The 24446-nt window shown below is 42.6% G+C and overlaps 1 protein-coding gene across 3 annotated transcripts in view; it reads left to right on the top strand.

The window, feature by feature from the left end:
• The first annotated feature begins 1518 nt into the window (after nt 1-1518).
• Nucleotides 1519-24446, top strand: part of LOC137955710 (pentatricopeptide repeat-containing protein At2g41720) — a 53079-nt gene continuing 30151 nt past the window's right edge. For all 3 annotated transcript variants that reach the window (XR_011113177.1, XR_011113176.1, XM_068802791.1), the window contains exons 1-5: nt 1519-1998; nt 2309-2481; nt 2835-2940; nt 3810-4919; nt 5016-5121. Coding sequence is in view for 1 of the 3 variants with exons in the window: in XM_068802791.1 (XP_068658892.1) it covers nt 1606-1998; nt 2309-2481; nt 2835-2940; nt 3810-4919; nt 5016-5121 (1888 nt within the window). In the remaining 2 variants the exon portion in view is untranslated. The remainder of the gene's footprint in view (nt 1999-2308; nt 2482-2834; nt 2941-3809; nt 4920-5015; nt 5122-24446) is intronic.

Genomic DNA, 24446 nt, shown 5'->3' with positions numbered 1-24446 from the left:
CACTCAATCCTTGGCCAATGCAAATGGCAAGAAAATGAAAATTAAATATAAATTAAACAATGCCTCCATTTGCACTAATGATCAGTGCATTATCACAGATTTTCTGTTGGTAAAAGATATGACACAATAGGTCATATTAGGCACTCCTTTCTTGAAGCAAATCATGCCAATTAAGGGCATTAACAACCAAGGAATTCTTGGAGAGGTTAATAAAAAACCTATTTATTTCTCTTTCAAATCTCAACCTCAAGTTAGTTTTATTAATGAGATTTCTGAATTGAGAAATGTTAAAGAAAAACAAATAAGTTTCCTGCATAAAGAAATTCATTTTCTTACACTAGAACAACAGTTGGAAACTACAGACACTAAAGAGAAAATTAGTTCTCTTCATAAATTGCTTTCCCAAAAAATTTGTAGTGATATTCCTAGAGCTTTTTGGGATCGACATAAATATATTGTGTCTTTACCATATATTGATGGGTTCAATGAAAGAACCATTCCCACCAAAGCTAGGCCTTGCTAAATGAAACATACTTTTCTAGACCTATGCAGAAAGGAAATCCAAAATCTCTTGGATAAGAAATTAATTAGAAAGTCTTATTCTCCATGGAGTTGTACTGCTTTCTATGTAAATAAAAAAGCAGAAAAGGAAAGAGGTGTTCCAAGATTAGTGGTTAATTATAAACCACTTAATGATTGTTTGAAATGGATTCGGTATCCCATTCCAAACAAAATTTTTTATTAGACAAATTATTTTCTACTAAAATCTTTTTCAAATTTGATTTGAAATCTGGATATTGGCAAATTCAAATCAACGATAAGGATAAATATAAGACTGCGTTCACTCTCCCTTTTGGTCACTTTGAATAGAATTTTATGCCTTTTTTAATTATAATAAATTAATATAAAAATAAACTAGTTAAATTATATATGATATTTATTAACTTAAAAATAAAATTGTCAATAATAATTTATAATTATAATAAATTATTATTTTAAACTTAATTAATTAATTAAAATAAATATTGATTATTTTATAGTTAATAACTTAAATAAAATAAATATTAATTATTTTATAATTAATTAATTAAATAAAATACATATTATATAAATTAATAATATATGTAACTAGTTAATATATATTTATTTAGTTAAGTTTTATAATTATCATTTAAATGATGATAATTTTGTAAAAAAATAATTTATTCAAAATTATATGAAATTTAAATGACGTTATGGAACAACAAAATTTAAAAATTTAATATAAATTTAAATTAAATTTAATATTTATAACCAATTTAAAAGAGTAATTATTTTGATTCTTAATTATTTATAAAATTTAAGTTTAAGTTATTACATTAAAAAATATTTTATAACTCGGAGACTCGGAGTGCGACACCTTGCCCTCGTCCGCCCTTCTCCTCATGTTGTTAATCCGCAAAAAGCTACTTTTGTGTAGATTGCAGAGGGCTAGAAGCGCGCCAAACCGTAGCTTGATCTTCCTATACTGGATTACAATTCTCAACTCAAAAGAGTCGACTGTTATCTCTATTGAAGAGTGGTCTTCCATCCATAAGCTGTTGCTTTGCATCCCAGTTCTCGTCCATGGCAGCAATCGTCGCACCTCCTGAGCCCTGTAGTCTTCGCAACGACTTTCTGTCTCTCACCCTCTCCCCAATCAAAATGAGGACTAAAAGTAATCGCAAGACCCGAATTTTCTGTTCCAATACCAAAAGTAAGGATACATCTGTATGGGAGAAGAGAAAAGTAGGGACCATAAACTATGATAAGGGTAAGAATCGGGTTTCAGTAGAGCTCACTGGACTCTGCAAAGATGAAGTTCCGAAGCGATATAGAGATCGAGTCAATCAAAGAGATCTGAAACTTTCCGAGGTCGTCAGAAAGATTCTTAAGCTCCGTCACTGGGACGATATTGATGGCGTTCTTAATTACTGGAGCGGTCGATTTGCCCGAAAGAACTTCCCCGTTCTTATTCGTGTAATTACTAATTCTCACTTCTTGAACGGCACTTGTCGCTGGTAGAGTACAGATAGTCCCGTATGTCCTTCACACTCCTGTGTTTCGTGTGAGATTCCCTTTTATCTTGCCCAAGATACTCCAACATGGATGCTGCTGTGTGCGCTCGCTCTTTCTGGTTTATTGAATTTGCCAATTTTTCTCTGTATGCTAATATTTTTTTTCTGCTTATCGGTTTTTCCGTCGCTTTGAATTTCATTTTCGCGTTGTAATTAATTTCAATTTGCCTGATATAACATCGACTAGCTCAGCTGCATGGCGTTTATTATAGGAACTTACAGAAGCTGGTGCTCTTGAACATAGTGTTCAAGTTTTCCGTTGGATGAAGAATCAAAGAAACTACTGTGCTCGAAACGATATCTACAACATGATGATACGGTTGCATGCCAGGCATAATCGAACTGATCAGGCTCGTGGTTTGTTTTTTGAAATGCAAGAGTGGAGGTGAGGGAAAAAATTCTTACATTCAGTCTGCTTACATTTTTAATTTGTTTGAGTTAGCTGTCATTCTATGATTTATAAATATTTTAGATAATGAGTAATGAAGCAAGATGGGAAAAGTAACAGTTTATTAGACCAAGGAGTCCTTTTCTGGGAGTGCCGTGGTAGTTTCACTTGTTAGCACATACATAAACTGCTGGAGAGTAGTTCAAGTTGGTCATGCTTTCATATTCATTAATGTACTTTCTTTATCTCTTCTAATGCATTTTTCTCTTTTTGCATGTGAATGTCTCCTATGCTTATATGCTTGTCGACATTTACATCAATTGATTTTCCTGTTTTTTTTTCTCTTTAAGGTGTAAACCTGACGCTGAAACATATAATGCTCTTATCAATGCACATGGTCGAGCTGGGCAGTGGCGCTGGGCTATGAACATTATGGATGATATGCTTCGTGCAGCTGTGTGTATTGCTATTCTTCTCAAATGATTTCTCTTAATGTGCTATTAGACAGAATAGGTCTTCTTATTCATCTGTTTGTTTTTTATGATGGTGATGGATAAAACGGGTTCATGTCTTCACATCTGCTATTTGTTGTGTTTCTTTTTGAACTCCTGTTGTGCTAAAGGCAAAAAGAGCTTGGAGTTGCCCCTTCTGCTTATTCTCAATGTGAAATTTATAAATAATGTTTAGTTCATGTTTTTATGGCTTGCTTCTAAAAAAAAGGGATCCAGCTAACTATTAGTTACATTCAATATAAAAATATTGGCTGAAATAAATCCTAGGATCAGATGAAATTAGGCTAAGGATTTTTAGGGAGCATATATGCAGATAGGTGGAATATGATCATCAAAATGACAAGGATAAATTTTACGCTTGTTACAGATAATGGGCTGTTTTATTCATGAAAAAAAAGATAAAGGGGCTGTGGGAATTATGCATGCTATAACCAGAGATGACACATTTACATACATGCACGTAGCTGCAAGAATTCAAGAGCTTTATAGATGGTTGGAAGTATAGTCTTTTTTTTTCTTCTCATCTTGTAAGAGAACTACGTCCTCAAAATTGCATGTCAATTGCTGATCAAAACACTCAAATCTGTAAACTATCAGTTTCTGGTGTCTCATTTTAGATTTCTTATTTGGTTGAGTGTCTAGTTACTTCTCTTAGCTCAATGGTTGCATTTGTGGAGTGCTGTAAGATATGTGAAGGATATGAAATTCCTTGTCATGTGCATTTTATCTTGGACTTTAACTATCACCAACATAAGGGCTCCTTTTTCCTTGCATTTGTTCATTTTCTTCTCTGATTTCAATGTATTGTTGCAGGTTCCAGCGAGCCGGTCCACATATAACAATCTGATCAATGCTTGTGGGTCTAGTGGTCGCTGGAAAGAAGCTCTTAAAGTTGGCAAGAAAATGACCGATAATGGTGTTGGTCCCGATATGGTGACTCATAACATTATTTTATCGGCATTTAAAACTGGTGGCCAATATTCAAAAGCTTTATCATATTATGAGCTAATGAAAGGGACCCAAATCCATCCCGACACAATTACTCTTAATATTGTCATACATTGCCTTGTTAAGCTGGGGCGGTATGGGGAAGCTGTGGAGGTTTTTAACTCAATGAGGGAAATAGGATCTCAATGTCAGCCAGATGTTGTGACTTTTACAAGTATTATTCATGCATATTCTGTTTGTGGGCAGATTGAAAACTGCAAAGCAGTATTTGATATGATACTTGCAGGAGGTTTAAAGCCTAATGTTGTTACATATAATGCGCTTCTTGGTGCCTATGCTTCTCATGGCATGCATAAGGAGGCCATGGGGCTATTCAATTTGATTAAACAAGCCCATCTACGACCTGATCTTGTCTCATATACCTCTTTACTTAATGCATATGGTAGATCAGGGCAACCTGAAAAGGCCAGGGAAATTTTTGACATGATGAGACAGAACTCATGGAAGCCCAATGTAATTAGTTATAATGCCCTAATTGATGCATATGGATCAGAAGGGTTGCTAGCTGAAGCGATAGAAGTGTTTCGTGAAATGGAAAAAGATGGCGTTCAACCAAATGTTGTTTCTATATGCACCCTTTTGGCAGCATGTGGTCGCTGTGGTCAAATGGTTAAGATTAGTGTTATACTATCGGCAGCTGCGAGTCGTGGCATCAAGTTAAACACAATTGCATATAACTCTGCTCTTGGTAGCTATTTGAGTATTGGAGAATACGATGAAGCTGTAAACTTGTACAGATGTATGATGGAAAAAGGTGCTAAACCTGATTCTGCGACTTTCAATGTACTTATCAGTGGCTTTTGTAAGTTGGGGAGATATGCGGAGGCCCTCAAATTGTTTTATGATATGAAGGACTCGCAAATTCCATTATCTAAGGAGGTATACTCATCTGTTATATGTGCATACAACAAACAGGCAAGTGGTCATTTTTTGTTGATTCACTTTACTGGGAATCTTCTAATATTCCATTTTTGAAAGTTCTAATTTTGTTTACATTTTATGAGTTCTCAGGGTCAGCTAGAAGAAGCTGAGTCTATGCTAATGATGATGAAGTCAGATGGTTGTTGTCCTGATGTGGTTACATATACATCCATGATCCATGCATATAATATGGCAGGTCTTGGTTTTGTTCTTGGTTTAATCTATTTTTTATCACATTCTTGGGGAAGGATAAATGCTACTTATACTCTAGTATTGCTATCTTTTTTTCTTGCTATTTTAGTGAAAGATTATAAATAGAATCAAGATACAAGAAAGAGGTGCTATCAAAAAGGAAAAGGGAAGAAAGGGGAGTTAGAGGGAGTGAGGGAAGGGTTGGTTTGTAATGATTTCTTGCTTCATCATGTTTCTCTTTTGTAGTTGAAAGAAATACCCTTTACCTCCTCTATCATTTAAAGTTGAAATACATTTCTTTACATTTCACCATTCACAACAAATTCCTTATGAAACTGATATAAAGGATACTAAAGTCTCTATAGTAGATAGCAGAACGACAAAGATATACTTGAATAGGTAATGTTACATAACATAAAGGGGCTAGTATATGGGAAAGACAAATATAAGGCAGATGAACTACTTTGTGAAACTGTGAAATAAGAGGGATTGAGAGAGGAAGGAGAGAAGAGAGAAAGGGAGAGGAGAGGTGTTATGCACCTAGCCAATACTACCCAAAAGACTGGCCTGTTAGGAGCGGAAGACATAGGTACATAACCCAGGACCATAACATCACACCCACGCTAGAGAGAGCCGACGTCCACGACGGCCCACTTGCGACGGCCTACTCTAGCGACGGCCCATGGTGCGGGAACACACTCAGGTCTTCTCTTCTGCATATAGCGGTGGCCCATTGGAGCGGGAAGCACACTCTGGTCGCCCCCTCCGGGATTCAAACTCGCGACGAAGCGCTAGCTCTGATACCAAATGTTATGCACCTAGCCAATACTATCCAAAAGACCGGCCTATTCGGAGCGGAAGACAAAGGTACATAACCCAGGACCATAACATCACACCTGTAATGTTATGGGCCAAATAGTGAGCCGAGTCATGCTAAGACACCATGGCTGAGCCAATTACTCTGACTGGGTTAGTTATGTAGTCATTTAGTTTATTTTCATGTTAAATTTCATAGAGGGGCAAAATTGTAATTCTCTCTGGAACTTTGAAAGCATCAGCCCTATTTAAGGGACGTCATGGAATGGAAGAGATAAGCAGAAATTTACAAGGATCTATGTTCTCCTCAACGAACCAGGGTTGGCGTACCCCTGGAACCCTAGGATCGGCGTTCTCCAAAAACGAACCCAAAGGTGCAAGCCTCCCTTCGACGAAGCTTGATTATCCCCTCCCCCTTCTTCCCTACAATTCTCCTCTTCGCCTTCATTATCTTCTCCTTTCGAATCGTGTTGTGGAACGGGGACCTCAACATCTGGTATTAGAGCGGGACATGATGAGCCATTCTATATCCCCAGAAGAATGGATGGCGATGCACAGAGAAATATCCCTAGAAGAATGGATGGCGATGCACAGAGAAATCAGAGAAATGGCAAGGATTGGCATTGAAGCGGAAAGAATACGGGAAAGGCGAGTAACTTACGTAAAAAAATTTTCTTGCAAGGAAGCAACTTGCTGCCACCGCAAAAAAGGTCATACGACCTCCAATCTCCGAGCATGACATATGCGCAGAAGAGGCAACCGCTGTTTTAGACGAGCAGAAAGGGCCGGGAAATTCCAATATTTTCGAGCAGGGAAGTCTAGCGACGAGCCATACAAAATTAGTTCCCCGATCATGGAAATCAGACTACAGGGACCCTGCACATCTGAAATTGAAGTCGACTTCAAATCCGAAATCGGCCTCAAAACTTCCAAAATCAGACGGCGGAGACACTGCAAATCCCAAATCAGAGGGTTTTGGCGCACAGCACCCTTCGGGACGATACGACGAGCGCCAGCCCCTTGTTGCTGCTCTCGGTCTCCAACCGGGAAATCCATCCTCTCTGGAAATTGTAGAAAAGAGAATTTCGTTGGAATATTTCGTCGATTTGGGTTCGACCACAAATCGATTCTGTGCTGGACACCATAAGGGTTTGTTCTTCACCGTCGACAAGGACAAATTTCAAGCATCAAAGCCACGACGGGCTGCTGTTCGCCACCGAAAATTGAGGAGGAGGCTCCGTCGGAAAACTTCCGGCCACCATCTCTCACGCTCCCTCTCAACTTCACTCTCGGTCTCGACAGCACAGCGGAAAATGAAATTCTGAAAAAGTTGGGGTAAACTCTTGCGACGAATTTCTCCAAAATTTGTCTTCTCTTTTCTCAAATCCCTCTATGTTTTGCATAATTCCTCTCCAATGGCGTTGAAATTTTTCCATGAAAATTTTGGGGCTGAGACGCAAGAGGGAAATTTTTTGGGGATTCCGGGAATAGAAAACACAACATTTCTCTGGGTGCTGCTTTATTTTTCGGTTAATGAGAACAGCACTGATGCGTCTGTTCATCGTCCAGTTGCATTCGTTGTATGTAAATATTTGGATAATATGTCTGATGCTGCTTGGGCCTATTCGTGCTGAATGGGATGTATTCTATTGGGGTGAATGAATGCAACAGCAGTGTGGCGGTTTCGGATTTGAAGAAACTATATGGTGGGTATGGACACATTACAAGCGCTGTACTAATGAGAAAAGGAGATGGGGTTCTCACACCAGCTATTTCTGTTTTCGCTGCTGTTTCTGGGCTTCAACTGTCTATGTCCAAAGAACACCACAAATATGCAGTAGTACCAATCACTTGTCTGATACTAGTATGTTTCTTTGATCTCCAACATTATGGGACTCATCGCCTTGGCTTCTGTTTTACACCTGTGGTGTTGACGTGGCTTTTGTGCATCAGTGCTCTTGGCCTGTACAATATCATTCGATGGAATCCCCATGTCTATCAGGCACTCTCTCCTTCTTACATGTACAAGTTCTTGAAGAAAACCAGGAAAGGTGGTTGGCTGTCCTTGAGTGGAATCTTGTTATGCATAACAGGCTCTGAGGCAATGTTTGCTGATCTGGGGCACTTCTCTTATGCTGCAATTCAGATTGCTTTTACTTTTCTAGTCTATCCTGCACTTATTTTGGCGTACATGGGTCAAGCTGCTTATTTGTCGCAGCATCATCATAATTCTACAAGCTACCAGATTGGTTTTTATGTTTCCGTTCCAGAAATTGTAAGGTGGCCAGTACTTGTAGTGGCCATCCTTGCTTCTGTTGTGGGTAGCCCAGCCATCATCAGTGGCACCTTCTCCATCATTAATCAGAGCCAATCACTCTGTTACTTCCCCAGAGTAAAGGTTGTACACACATCTGATAAAAAACATGGGCAGATTTACATCCCGGAGATCAATTGGATGCTTATGATCCTCTGTGTTGCTCTAGCTGTTGACGAGTTTAATGGGAAACAAATTGATGACAAGGAGTGGTATGTGGGGAAAGCCCAGAAGAAGTCCGCAAGGGAGATGGAATTGGAGGGACGGTTTGCTGACATGATCGTCAGATTCTGCCCAAAAAGGAACGCCGGGGATGCACTGAGTGTCTTTGAGGAGATGCCCATACAGCAGGGGTCCAATTATGATGATTTTGCGACTGCAGCAACTGCTTCTAATGCAGCCACGTACTAGAAACTTTCTGAACAACTATATACCACGAGATATGAGATAGTAAATGGAGTAATTGAAATTGAAGAATCTACAGAATCCGTTGAGGAGGTTTCGGAAGAAGAAAATGCAGTTGAAGAGAAAGGTGTTCCCAATTTCTGGCCTACAGCGGTGAAAACTAATGCACTGCTTGCAGAAGAGATACAAAAGCATGAGGCAGGGGCTCTTACCTATTTGCAAGATATTAAGTGGTCTAGGATTGATAATTCCAATGGCAGCAAGCTGGAGTTTTTTTTTTTTATCCCAATCCATATTTTACAAATACTGTCTTGGTCCAAACTTATCACATGATCGGTGACAGTTTCTTTACTTTCTTCATGCAAGAATGGACTCCTCCGGCTCCTGGTTATCTCAAGCTAACTTTTGATGGTTCATCTCTTGGCAACCTTGGTATTTCTGGTTATGGCGGAGTAATTTCAGATCATTTCGGTAATCAGCTCTTCACGTATGCTGGCCCCCTTGGTATTTCTGATTCTACGAATGCTGAGTTACAGACTCTCCTCTCCGGTCTTCGTGTTTTCAAAGATAGATGCAGTGGGCCCTTCCAAGTTGAAGGGGATTCAAAAGTGGTGATTGGATGGTGTGAGAGAGTGTCTTCTCCTCCGTGGAGACACTGGGATACTTTTAAGGAAATTTTAGATATTACCTCAATTGTTTCTTGTTGTTGGACCCACATTCTGAGATCCACAAATTCGGCGGTAGATGTACTTGCTAGGCAGGGAGCTACCCTACAATCACTGGTTGTAAGTGAAATGCTCCCTCAAACTTTGTAATTTTCTTCTGTTTTATTAATACATCTTTTTCAAAAAAAAAAAAAAAAGACAGTTTCTTTACTTTCTTCAGTCTTCCACAATTTCCGGATGCTGATATTGATGCAGGAACTGCTGAACAGCTTCAGAATCAGATGGACCAAGTTTATGATATTGGATCCACCGTAGGAGCCACATTTATCCCACATACTGTCTCATGGTTTATATGAGTGGCTGTTCAGGGAGACGAGTTTGATGATATAAAAGGGGATGCGGATGAAGATGATGCAGATGATGATGACAAAGATACTGCTGCCAACAACAGGCTAAAGAGGGTATCTGCTGGACAGAAGGTGCAGAGCAGAATACCCCATGGGGAAGGCCAAGAGAGGCCTCCAGAGTACCAGCAGCCGCCGAGACAATTCGTCCAAATGAGGCCAGTTGCAATGCCACCTACAGTTGCTGATCGTGTTCCATTTTATTTCCCAGGCGCTCCAGGTTTGGGACAGCACCTATTTTATGGCCATGGTCCTCCCATTAATGCAGTGCTTAATGGGTTAGGGTCTCGTGTGAGAATGATGCAATTTAAAATTGCTACTGCTGTTGCAGTCCGCATGGTGGTTTCCTTTCCTCACTTCCCGACCTGCATGACCCCTTTCATCCGCATTGGATTCAAACAACAGCGGTAGAGCTCTCAACGTATGGGGAGCGTGTTTGCTGTACTCCTGGACAGTGAGCAGCAGCTTGTGCTGTCTGGATTTTTGAGAAGGACCCGCTGGTTGGATTCATCCAAAGCTGGGGTTTCTGATGATGCTGGTGATGCAGACAAACCTGGCAGTGGGCTTCCTAGTGCTGTTCAGTTACCTGCCTGCTCGTCTCAATTACAGGACCATGTGGCCTGCCTCGTTCTACGGGGGGCCTGAGTGTTTCAAGGTGCAGCAACTGGAAGGGGTTAGTGCTGTTGATTCTTCTCAATCCCAGGAGGCTGATCATGATGTTGTTGCTGCCATGCTGGCCAAGTGTAGGCAGTGCCATTCAGGACTGTGGGAAGGCAGAGATGCTGCTTAAGGAGATGTAGCGACATTCGGCACACATCCTTACCTTCGGAAAAAAATAAAAATTGTTGTTTTCATGTGGCACCTACGGCTCTCGGGGAGAACCAGCGGAGGGCTTCAGAGCCCCCAAATTTGTTTCGGCAGACATACTCTACCTTCGAGCTTGAGGCCAAGCTCGCTCTCCAGGACGGGTGTGATGTTATGGGCCAAATATTGAGTCGAGTTAGGCTAAGATACCATGGCTGAGCCAATTACTCTGACTTAGTTATGTAGTCATTTAGTCTATTTTCATGTTAAATGCCATAGAGGGGCAAAATTGTAAATCTCTCTGGAACTTTGAAAGCATTAGCCTTATTTAAGGGACGTCATGGAATGGAAGAGATAAGCAGAAATTTACAAGGATTTGTGTTCTCCTCAACGAACCAGGGTCGGCGTTCCCCTGGAACCCTAGGATCGGCGTTCTTCGAAAACGAACCCAAAGGTGCAAGCCTCCCTTCGACAAAGCTTGATTATCCCCTCCCCCTTCTTCCCTACGATCAAACTCTCATGAATAGGGATCTGGTCAATCTCTAATATCTATTTATAGCTTAAAAAATTTACAAGGACAATAATGCCTGTACTAACTTAAACTCACTTAAACTCACTTAAACCTTTATAACTCCTACATTACACCTCCTAACTACATGAAACTCGAACTACATAAACTATCAAACATACTAAATAAGATAAGATTATTCCTAGTTGGTGCAGACAATGAAAAAATTATTAAACTACCCTTTTACAGTATTTTCCAGCATTCCCCCTCAAGCTGGAGCATAAATATCCATGAGCTCCAACTTGTTATGGAAGTTCCTCAATTCCTTTTTTCCTAGTGCCTTGGTGAACATATTAGCGATCTGATCACTGAACCAAATATAGGGAGTGGCCATTTCCTTCTTCATAACTGCATCTCTAACAAAGTGACAATCTACTTCTATGTGCTTGGTTCTTTCATGAAAGACTGGGTTTCCAGTAATTAAATTAGTTGCTTGATTGTGACAGTACATAGTCATATGCCCATTGTTTTGTAGATTCAATTCCTGTACAACTGATGTCACCCACATTGGTTCACTGATAGTATGAGCCATAACTTTATACTCAGCTTCGGCATTGGAGTGGGCCACCACATTTTGTTTTTTACTTCTCCAACTTATTAGGTTTGAGAACATGCAATAACTAGTAGCTGATTGTCAAATCAAATGCAAGACTCTTAGAGAAAATTGAAAGAGCGAGAGGCGATTTGGGCGATTTCGGAGCGAAATCAACGTTACGCGTAACATGGGCCGGTGAAACGCGTAACATGCACCGTTAGCTTCGAATGTGCTAACGTGTGCCGATTTTCGAAAATGAGCCGAGATCCTTCTCTGATCACCGTCCCCGCGCCCGATGACCAGAACCCTCGACGGCAGACTTCCGGCAAGGATGCAACTCCTTCTCTGACACCGATCGACGGAAAGAGGTTGACTTTCTGAGAAGACACAGAAATTCCGAAACAGAAAAGCGTCAAGCCAGATGCTTGGAAACCTTGAATCTTCCCTCCGACAAGCCAACGGAACCTCCTACAGAAGATTTCGAAGCCAGCTGGAAGACGATCTCCCGGCAAAAGAAAAGGAACCCCCCTTTTCGGTTCAGCTACGGAAAAAACAGATTTACGGTGGAGAAAGTCGCCTGGAGCTCTGGACAGGTGATTCGCATCTCCTCTGCCGTAAGATCGAAGATGTCTTCCATCTGTATTCCGATGGAAGCCGCTTCAAGCTTCGTCCTTCAGTTCCAACTAGTCATGAAAGAAGCTAACCGAACCCGTGAACTTTGGACATGGGATTCGATTTTCTTCCTGTCGGTGAGCTCCTTTCGGGAACAAAGAGAGTGCCGTGTCATCCATCGGCGTGGCTCAATCAGAACACCATGCTCCTACACACCTTCTTCCTTCAGAAAAATCCAAACCCATCCAAATCCCTCCTAACTTGCTCCATAAAGGGTGACAATCTCTGACCCGCTCTATCCTAGTCCACACCTCCTTCAGTATCGTCAAATCCAGCATACTTCAATGGCTGATTGATGAGCTTCATCTCCCTTACACACCCAGAATTTCCTACCTCAACCCCCATTCCTTGCTTGTTCACTTTGAAACCCAGAAAGAGTCTTCCGCGGCCCTTGCTCTCACCCCCCACACCCCCTTGGGCATCATTGGGATATCAGAATGGCTCTTCTTGACTCCTAGTCAATTTGGGCAATGGGCTACAGTCACTGGCCTCCCTGCGGAACTATGGCACAATGAGGTCTTCACGAGCATTATCTCGGAGTTTGGTGACATAATCGTTCTGGACCCCCTTACTGAGCACTGGCATCGTCTTGATGAGGCCTGGATCCTCATCAATCCTATCCATCCTTGCGAAGGACGCTACTTCCGATGCATTATGGTGGATAATGCCCGATTCTGGATTCAAATTGTGTTGGCAGATATGCAAGATTTCAGAAATGTGACCTCGAGTCCTACAACTAAATCCAGAGATTCTCTACAACCTGTCCATACATTGAGAGCAGCAACCCCAACTTCTTCTCCCCAAAAGATGCGTCCTGAACTAGCCAGTCTTACAGTTGGTGATGACTCTATTCCAACTGCCTCCTTGGTTGTCCCGCCCTCCAGCCTGCCATACCACCCACCCACCAGTCCATCTCAACCCACCACAAATACTATCCTTGATAGAATCTACTCCACGCCCCCGATACATACAGTTGTCATTCACCTTCCCACTTTACCCCCCGAAATAACCACACCCCCTCCTTCCCCCCCCATTAAAAGCCCCGCAGACCTCCCTATAACCCCATCCCACAATCCTCACACCCCTCAAACCACTACTCAAATAATGAACTCTCCCCCTCCACCACCTCTGAGATATTCCCACCCCAAAATTTCTCCTCCTCCTCCCCTTGCCACCTACCAGTGCCGGAATAGAGGTCAGCTGAGACAACTTCTCCAGGATGGTCCCAATGCTACTTCTAGATACCTCTGCAATCCAGAGATAGGGGACTTCATCCTTCCAAAGACAAGGGAAAAAGCTCAGAAATATGTGGCTGCTCTTCAGATAAAACAACAAAAATTCGACCCAGAAACCTGAGCACAGATAGTGGAACTTGCCAAGGTGATGGGCGCCATCTGCACGGAGCCCCTCAGGGAAGATAACCACCTGTCTGAGAAGTCCAAGAAGAAGACTAGTGATCAATGATCATTATCTCTTGGAATGTTCGAGGAATTGGATCCATGTATCGTTGTGCCGCAATTCGGGACCTCCTTGCCTCTACCAAGGCAAATGTTGCTATTCTTCAAGAAACCAAGGCGGCTTCTCTGCTCCTTGGATATATCCGTGAGCTGTGGCCTCAAAAAGAGCCTGGATGGATCTCTATGGATGCGATTGGATCGGTTGGCGGCATTCTAATTGTGTGGGACACTACTACCATTGAGGTTATCGATCGCTGCTGTGGCACTTACTCCCTCGGAATCAAATTGAGAGACAAAGGATCGGGGAACATTTGGTGCCTTGTGGGTGTGTATGGTCCTACTTGACACCATGAGAGACGTCTCTTCTGGGATGACCTTGTGAGGACTTGTCAGAGGTGGCCCATTCCTTTGATGCTTGCGGGAGATTTCAATGTTACCCGCTTCTGCCACGAGAAATCCTCGCCCTCCCGGAGAATCACTACCTCCATGAGGCTATTTGCAGACTTTATTGGCAGTTGGGATCTTGAGGAGGTTACCCTATCTTGGAAGACCTTCACTTGGTCAAATGGCCAACAACCCCTCGTCCTCTCCAAGCTTGACCTCTTCTTAGCCAATAACGACTGGCTTTAGTTATACAGCAATGCCACAGGCAAAGTTCTCAATAGGGTTGTTTCCGACCATTGGCCGATTATGGTAGATACCCACTTCGGCAGTTGGCGCCCCCCCTCTTTCAAGTTCAACAATGCTTGGATTGCGGACCCCTCTTTTGACTCCTCTATCCAGTCCTTCTAGGAGAGGATGGTCGTGACGGGCCCAAATGGGTGGAATTTCCCAGCCAAACTCAAGATGCTAAAGCCGTTGTTGCGATCATGGGCCTCTACGATAAAGGCCTCTTCCTCAGCTGAGAGAGCCGCCGTTCTTTCTCAGATTTCCACTCTTGACTCTGAAGAGGAATCTAGAAGCATCTCTTCCTCAGAAGTAACTCAGAGATATGCCCTTTAAGGGCAAATGCAGTCCTTCGCTCATAGTGAGCTCGTGCACTGGAAGCAGCGTGCAAGATTTAAATGGCTCGTTGAGGGGGATGCCAATACTAAATTCTTCCATGCAGTTGCCTTTGCTTGGAGAAGAGCCAACCGCATTACCGCGCTCAGCGTCAATGGTGAGAGTACCTCGAATCGATCCCTTGTTTCAGACTCACAGGTGAACTTTTTTGCAGAATTATACTCTGATGGCCAGCTAGTTCACCCTTTCTTTGAAAGGGTTCATCTCCAGGCTATTCCTTCGGCCGCAACTAGTCTCATCAAGCTCCCTTTCTCCAGTAAGGAAATTGAAAAAGCAGCTTGGGGTCTTCCTTTGGATCCGGGTCCGGATGGTTTCAATGGGGAATTCTATCTCCGATGCTGGCCCTTCATCAGGATGATATTGCCTGCATGGTCCACTCGTTCTATTAGCATGACATCAGATATAGGAGCATTAGAGCTTCATTTATTGCCCTCATCCCTAAAAAAGAAGGGGAAGAAATTCCTTCTGACTTTTGGCCGATCAGCCTCACCACCAATGCTTATAAAGTGCTTGCACGCCTCCTTGCCAATCGCCTCAGGGCAGTTCTCCCTATGGCCATCCATCATGGCCAGAGTGCTTTTATCAAGGGAAGAAATATATTAGACTCGGCCATGGTATGTCATGAGCTCATCCACCATTTTAAGGCTTTAAAGCTTCCCAGATTCATCCTAAAGCTTGATTTTGAGAAAGCATTTGACAGAGTTAATTGGAAGCTTTTGGACACTCTCATGGGGAAGATGGGATTCGGGGAAAAATGACGCTTCTGGATTCAAAGTTGCATCTCCTCTGCAAGCTACTCCGTTCTTCTCAACGGAACGGCTTGCGGTTATTTTAAGGGATCCAAGGGAATTACGCAGGGAGACCCCCTTTCCCCTTTGCTCTTCAATGTGGTAGCGGAATACCTATCATCTTTGATCTATTCGGCCAAAAACCTGGCTTGGCTCCTCCCCACGACGGACTGTGCAGCCTTTGATGTGCCGATCCTTCAGTTTGCAGACAATACAATTTGCTTTGGGGTTGGTACTATGGATCAGGTCCGAAAATTGCTTGCTGTATTGGGACTATTTGAACTGGCTTCTGGTCAAAACATTAACTGGAAGAAAACCACCCTCCTAGGCTATCATATTGATTCACCTGTACTTCAGGGAATGGCTGACTATTTGGGGTGCTCAGTGGGAAATTTTCCAGTTGCATATCTTGGACTACCACTCTTTGACTCTCGGCCTTCGGCGACGCTTTGGTCCCCCCTTATTGAGAAATTTGAGAAGAGACTAGTTACTTGGTGGGGCAAGCTTTTATCTATGGCTGGGCGGCTCACTCTCCTCAAGTCTTGTTTGGCAGGGTTGCCAAACTATTTATTATCATTCATGCATTGTCCGACCTCAGTTTGCAACAAGATTGATGCCATCCGTCAACGTTTTCTCTGGAAAGGATCAGAGGACACCTTCAAATACCATTTGGTGAGTTGGAAGGATATTTGCATGCCCCGAAATCGGAGTGGTTTAGGCATTCGGCCTACGAAGGATATGAACAATGCCCTTTTGCTCAAATGGATCTGGAACTTCAACATCAAGCATAACAACCTATGGGGTGATATGGTCAGGTTCTATCTTCAACCTTCGGGTGCCTGGTGGAGGGAGGATGGCTCTACTCGGCTCCTATCCCCGATATGGAAATCAATTCAAAAGCTCCTCCCAATATTTAGAGATGCAACTTCCTTTCACACAGGCAATGGAAGGACCCTCCTCTTTTGGTCGGATGAATGGTGTGGCCCCTGCCCCCTCTCCGAGGATTTCCTGGGGCTCTCTTGGAAACTACTGCTTTTTGCTCTTTCCTCTCCAGACTCAGCAGCACTACTATTCGTGAGCGTGCAGTTGATAAACTGACATGGAAGCCCAACATTAATGGCTGATTCACAGTTGCATCTGCATACTCTCACATTAGAAAACAATATTACAACATGCATGAGCACAATGCAAACCTGGCATGGAAGCTCTCAGCGCCTAATAAAATCAAATTCTTCGTGTGGACGACCATCAGGGAACAAATCCTCACCTCTGACAACCTCCATAAAAGAGGTTACATCGCCCCCGATCGCACTTGCCCCCTTTGTGGTGTGTGTGATGAGACAGTCTAGCATGTTCTCTTACATTGCGACTTTTCATGGCAAGTCTGGATGAGGATATTTCAGAAGATTGGTCTTCAAATGGGGCTATATCAGGACCTTTTTGGCACCTTTGAGATGGTTATGGGGATACACCTTCCTAAGCTGGGCAATATAATTCTCTTGGCATGCCTTGCGCTTGTCCCATGGTGTATATGGCTAGAGTGAAACAACCGGAGATTCAAATCCAAGGCTAGCAACCCAGATAATGTAGCTTCTCAAGCAGTGGGCCTTATCTCGAGCTGGCTACATTCTAGGAAGGAGTTTGCTTCTCTATCCGGCGTCTCCCTTCGAGAAAATTGGGGTTTGGTAGCGCACATGGTTGGTGACAATCTTTTCCGAAGCTTATTTTGATTTTTCGAAACAAGAGATCGAAATCGATCTCTGATTTTTTGTTCGATACATAGATATAGAGGTTTAAAACATAAATTACAATAATGCCCTTATAAGATACAAATTTACTATAAGGCCCTTATATATGATAACATATAAGGCCCTTATATACGATAACATCCCCCCTCAAATTGATGCTGGTAAGTCAACCAACAACAATTTGCCAACCAAAAATTGATGCCGCTGCCGAGTCATTGCTTTGGTGAAGACATGGCCACTTGGAGATCCGACGAAATGTAAGGAAGAAAGATCACGGGACTATCCAAGCTATCGCGGATAGAATGGCAATCAACCTCAATGTGCTTGGTGCGTTCATGGAAAACAGGGTTGGTGGCAATCTGAATAGCACTAGTGTTGTCAGCATGAAGAGGGGTAGAAGTAGTTTGAGGGAACTCAAGTTCCGCTAGAAGACCGTGTAGCCATACAATCTCAGAATAAGTAGTAGACATGGCACGATACTCTGCTTCAGTAGAAGATTTAGAAACACGATCTTGTTTCTTACATCGCCAAGAAATTAAGGCATCACCTAAAAACATATACCAACCTGTAGTAGAGCGACGGGTATCCGGACACCCAGCCCAATCAGCATCACTATAAGCAATAAGTTTAAGAGAGGAGTCTGTAGGAAAAAAATAACCCACGAGTAGGAGAACCTCGAAGATAGCGGATGATGCGTCGAACTGTAGCAATATGGAGATGACGAGGAGAGGACATAAACTGATTGATCTAATGAACGACATAGGAGATGTCGTGGCGAGTAGTGGTCAAGTAGATGAGACTCCCAACCAAGCGCCGATAGATAGTAGGGTCATCTAGAAGGTCCCCTTCATCTTTCCTTTATTTGACATTTACCTCCATAGGAGTATCAATAGAAGAAGTGTCCTCCAAACCAGCCAAGGTAATAATATCTTGAATATACTTCTGCTGGTTTAAGAAAATACCATTGGCCCGATGATGGACTTCCAGGCCTAAGAAGTACGTGAGCTGGCCAAGATCTTTCATATGGAAAGTGGCATGTAACACCTGTTGCAACTTGGTAATCAGTCCAGAGTCAGTGCCAGTAATAATGATGTCATCCACATGAACCAGGAGAATGACCATGCCCGCGGCAGACTTATGATAGAATAGAGATGAATCATACGGACTCTGTGTAAACTGGTGGAGAATCAGGGTGCCACGAAATTTCTCAAACCAAGCCTGGGGGGCTTGCTTAAGCCCATACAGAGGACGATGAAGCTTGCAAACCTGATCAGGAGATGAGGTAGGCATACCCGAGGGAAGCTTCTTGTATACATCTTCCTAGAGGTCACCGTGGAGAAATGCATTCTTCACATCCATTTGATGCAGTGGCTAGGACTGAGAGGCTGCAATCGCGAATATAGTACGGACCGTGGTCATCTTGGCAACCGGCGCAAATGTCTCCTCATAATCAATCCCATATTCCTGTTTGTTGCCCAGAGCTACGAGGCGAGTTTTGTACTAATCCAAAGAGCCATCAGAGCAAAGTTCGACAGAGAAAACCCATTTACTCCCAAGAGGCTTAATTGGAGGAGGGCAAGGAACAATATCCCAAGTGTGATTCTCCTTAAGTGCTTTAAGTTCTGTTTGCATGGCATGCTGCCAACACTCATGTGCCATAGCTTGTTTGTAACAAGTGGGAATGGAAATAGAGGATAAAGTAGCGACAGGAGAGACAGTGGAAGAAAAACCATACCAATGAGGAGGCCTAGAAGAGCGAGTAGACTGGCGATGAGCGGTGGAAGCTGGAGCAGGAGTAGGATCAGGCGCCAGGACAAGATCGGGAGGGGGCACAGAGGAAGTAGAACCAAGCTCATGTCCACTACGTCTGCTATACACAAAACCAGGTTTGAACCTTTCCACAATTGGCGGAAAATCATCAAAGCAAGGTAGAAGAGATAAAGAGGCAGAGGGCTGCTCAACATGAGATGGAAAAAAATATTGATTTTCAAAGAAAACCACATTTCGAGAAACACGTATACGACGAGCAAGTGGATCATAACAAACATAGCCCTTTTGAGGGATAACATAACCAAGAAAAGCACACTTAACTGATTGGGCTGTAAATTTATGTCGTTCATGAGCAGGGAGATGCACAAAACAAACACAACCAAATGTTCAAAGATCAGAATATAAAGGAGAATGGCCAAACAACTTAAAGAAGGGAGAAACATGATGTAATGTAGGAGAAGGTAAACGATTGATCAAATGAACCAAAGTAGAAAACGCTTCACACCAAAAACGAGAAGGAACAGAGGATTCAAGTAAAAGGGTTCGGACCACATCAAGAAGATGACAATATTTCCTCTCAGCAACACCATTTTGTTGCGGTGTCTATGGACAAGAGCACTGAGAGATGATCCCTTTGCTTTGAAGAAAGTCTTGAAATTCATGAGACATGTATTTGCCACCAGAACCAGAGCGCAAGACCTTGATTCTGACAGAGAATTGAGTCTCTAGAAGCGCAAGAAAACGCTTGAATGCTAAAAAAACTTCGGCCTTAGCCCGTAGAAAGTAAACCCAAGTAAACCGACTACAGTCATCAATAAAGGTGACAAAGTACTTGTAATGCGCATGAGAAACAACAGGAGCAATTCCCCAAACATCAGTATGAATAAGATTGAAACATTGTAAGGCATGAGAGGCATTATGAGGAAAAGGTAAAACTTTACTTTTGCCAAGTTTGCATGATGGACATTCAATAGAAAGATCAAGAGAAGAACACGCTTTATGTCCCAAAACACCTGAATTAAATAATTTTTGAAGTACATCAGAGTTGGGGTGGCCTAGACGTTTATGCCACATCTTAGGTTCAAAATTAACAACATTCCATGCAAAGGAAAGGGAAGGAAAACTAGGACTAATGGTGGGAGGAAAAACATAAAGAGGAAAGAGTTGTTCCACTTTAGGCCCCTTTGCGATCATCGTCCCGGACACTTGATTCTGCACAACACAACCAAATCGAGAGAAATGGACATTACAATTATTATCGACCAATTGACCAACAAAAATAAGATTTGTGGAGAGGTCAGGAGACAAAAACATTAGTTAAACAAGAGGAAAGATCACCAACAACACTGATAGGTAGAGAATTGCCATCAACGGTGTTAATTTTCTGATTGCCATCATAATTACAAACATTGGAAAAAGAAACAACAGTATTGGTCATGTGATTAGAAGCTCCGGAGTCAAAATACCACGACTTCGAAGAAACTTTAGGATTGCCTGAGAGCCCAAAAGTAGAGAAAGAAGAAATGATTATCTGTTGTACCATCTCAGCTGTGAGTATGGTCGGTGGGGCGGAAGTGGTAGGTGTAGCAGGAACAACTGGCAAGGCAGCAGGCAATGCAGTAGAACTAGAGGCACCAACGTAGGCATGATAAGCAGTATTCGGCCTCCTTGCAGGTCGAATGGGGCAAGTAGAGAATATAACCGAGTTTCTTGCAGTAGTTACAGAACTTTCTAGGGCAATCCCGAGAAACATGACCAAAAGCTTTACAACTATAGCACTGAACAGCACGCATGTCTCGTCCTTGATTCCTCCCCTGGGTTGCATAAGCCACAGTGACAGGGGCACTAACGTTAGCCCGATGTTCGATGCCAGCCTGAGTTGCTAGAAGCTGCTCCTCACAGAGGAGTTCACTGAAACAAGCAGCTAGAGATGGGACAGGATGACGATTCATCAGATTAGACCGTGCAATTTCAAAATCGGAACGGAGCTTCATCAAGAATTGATCTCTCTTGCTTGTTTCATGCACTGCTTGAATAACAAAGAGAGCTGTAACGGGAGCAGTAGAATGAACAATGTCGGCATAGTCAACCCAAAGGTTTTGAAAACCAGAAAAATATTCCTCGATGGATAGACTGCCTTGTGTGAAATTAGCCATCTCGTACTCCAATTGAAAACATTGAGCCGAGTTATCTTGATGGTAAACTTGGGTGAGGTAACTCCACATGTCAGCCGCATTTCTATAAGGCCGTAGATTGAGAACAAAATGAGGCTCAATGGAGCCAAGGATCCAGGTCATGATTCTAGCATCCTGGATGGTCCACTTGGACAAAGCCTCGGCCTCTCGAGGTGCGGGATCAGTCCCATCTATATGACCCCATAACCCCTTTCCCATAACAAAGAAACGAAACTGAAATTCCCAGGCAGTGTAATTTTTACCTGTGAAACGGATAGGGAACGAGTCTAACCTATCAGATGACATGATAAAAGCAGTGAGGAAAGTCTTCAAACACCTAAACTGCATTGTTAAAGCACCGTACAGGTTCTCATTGCGAGCTCGAGATGAGGCTGCTGACCTTCCTCTTCCAGCCGGCTTTGCTGTGAAATATTTTTGCGGCAGAGAGTCTCAGATCGCCATAAAGGCACACCAAACGTCGTTTACTATTAGCGGAAGTGCCAGTTGAACACCAAAACCGACAATCCGAACCTGAAACCCTCCCTGGATGTTCCCGTCGAACACCACAGAACTTGGATGTTCCCATCGAACACCACAAAACCCTCCCATACGACACAAATGACTCCAGGAGAGTCCACTGAAACCAAATCAAGACCTAGATCCAAGATACCACGAACTGAGAAAGTGGGAAATAGAACTCACCCGAATGAGCAGTCGCCGAGGACCTCCAACACCGAACTGAGACCGCCGAGGGCGCCGAACAAGCTCTGAACAAAAATTCAAGGCTTGAAACGAAGCTCTGATACCATGACAATCTTTTTTGAGGCTTATTTTAATTTTCCGAACTGATTTTCTGTTCGATACATAGATATAGAGGTTTAAAACATAAATTACAATAATGCCCTTATAAGATACAAATTTACAATAAGGTCCTTATATACAATAACAGCGGGCCCCCGTAGGAATCCGGTTGTGGCCACCTGGGATCCTCCCCCTTACGACTGCATCAAACTCAATTTTAATGGCAGTGCTTTAGGCTGTCCTGGGCCGGCTGGAGCTGGTGGTGTTTTCAGAGACAGCAATGGAGACCCTATTCTATCCTATGCAGGGCCGGTGGGTATTGCTGATTCAAATACTGCTGAAGTGAGTGCTTTTCTGTTCGGCCTCCAAATCTTTAAAGAGCGGCTCCATGGCAAGCTGATTATTGAAGGCGATTCAAAGATTGTCATCAGTTGGTGTTCAAAAGAAAGCTCCCCTCCTTGGCGCCGCTTGCCAATCACTGAATGTATTGCTGACATTGTGTCATCCATTCATTGTAATTGGAACCTCGTTCCTAGATCAGCCAATTCTTTGGCTGATAAATTGGCAAAATTCGGAACCTCCCAGCAATCTCTCATTGTTAGGGAAGGCTTCCCCTCGTGTAATCTGCTCGTTTGAGCTCTCTTAATAAAATTCAACATCATTTAAAAAAAAAAAAACTAGTAGTTGATTTCTGTCCAGTTTAGACCTAGCATTGTCAGCATTTAACTACGCCTCTATCTTAAGATGATCATTAGGCTTAAAGAACAACCCTTTTCTAGGAGAACCTTTTAGATATCTTATTATTCTCTGAGCTGCTTCAAGATGTACATTTTATGGCCGATCCATGAATTGGTTGACCATACTAATTGAGAATGATATGCTAGGATGGGTAATTGTAGTATAAATTAGTTTTCCAACCAATCGACCTTATACAATTTTGTTTTAAGTTTATCATTGTCCTCACTATGAAGATCATGACCCACTTCCATGGGAGTCTCTACTACTTGCGCTCCTAATAGGCGATACTTCTGTAACATGTCAGTGGCATATTTTCTGTGAGTGAGTACAAGTCCTCCCTGCTTTTGGCTTCTTCTATGCCACAGAAGTACTTCAACGGACCCAAGTCTTTTGTTTTAAAATGCTTTGAGAGATATAACTTTACTTCTTCAATCCCTTATTGATCACTTCCAGACAGAATAGTATCGTCCACATACACTAGTAGGACAACAGCCTTAGATGATCTCTTCATTATAAACAAAGGATGCTCACAGTGACTACGAGAGACTATTTGACATAACCATCTGGCTGAATTTCTCAAATCATGCCCTCAGACTTTGTTTAAGTCTGTAAATTACCTTTTTGAGTTTGTACACTTTTCGAATCTCCCATAGAGCAACATACCCAGGAGGCTGCTCCATATACACCTCTTCGTTGAGGTCGCAATACAAAAGGCATTGTTGATATCAAGTTGAAATAACGGCTAGTCTAGGTTAAATGCAATAGAGACAAGAATACGTGCTGAAGACAGATGAGCCATAGGTGAGAAGGTCTCTAAAACATCTACTTCATATATTTGTGTAGCCTTTGGCTACCGGCCGTGCCTTATATCGTTCAATAGAACCATCTGTCCTGTATTTGACAGTGTACACCCAACGGTCCCCAATGATAATAGCTCTTGAGGGCAAGTTATGCAGCACCCATGTGCCTCTATCACATAATGCCTCCATTTTAGTGTCCATAGCTACTTTCTAATAAGGTGATAATAGAGCCTCCTATATAGTGGAAGGAACAGTGCACAAGGACAAATACAAGGCAAACTTTTTGTACTAGCGAGATAAGGAATCAAATGAGACAAAATTGGATAGTGGGCATTTGGTGGACTTACAGACACCTTTCCTAAGGGCAATAGGGAGGTTCAAGTCACTTAGCTTAGGCTCAACAGACGAAGAGGATTATGCGTCCGGTGAAAGAGAGAGAGCTTGTGCTGCGTGCTTGGAAGTATGTCTTTTGTCGTACACCTGTAATGATTTCTCTATAAGAACAACTGGTGAGTGAGTAGGACTATCCTCTATAGGAGCTCGTTAAACAACTTTTAGATTTGGAATGAGAAGAGAAATGTCTTTCATAGCGGTAAAGAAGAAGGGAACATTTTAAAAAAATGTCACATAGGTAGATACAAAAGTTCTCCTCGTGGAAGGATAAAAACAATTGTATCCCTTCTGTGTACAAGAGTATCCTAGAAAGACACATTTCACGGTGCCGGGAGATAATTTAGTTGTGCCTGAACTGAAACTACGTGCAAAATATACACACCCAAACACCTCTGGTGTCATGGTATGTACATAT

Source organism: Aristolochia californica, unplaced genomic scaffold (assembly GCF_029961685.1).
Source record: "Aristolochia californica isolate CCGP_79_NKW_82.1479 unplaced genomic scaffold, dmAriCali1.0.hap1 SCAF_2, whole genome shotgun sequence".
NCBI classification, from domain to species: domain Eukaryota; kingdom Viridiplantae; phylum Streptophyta; class Magnoliopsida; order Piperales; family Aristolochiaceae; genus Aristolochia; species Aristolochia californica.
The sequence above is the reverse complement of the archived record's forward strand: the minus strand, read 5'-3'. Positions and strand labels throughout refer to the sequence as shown.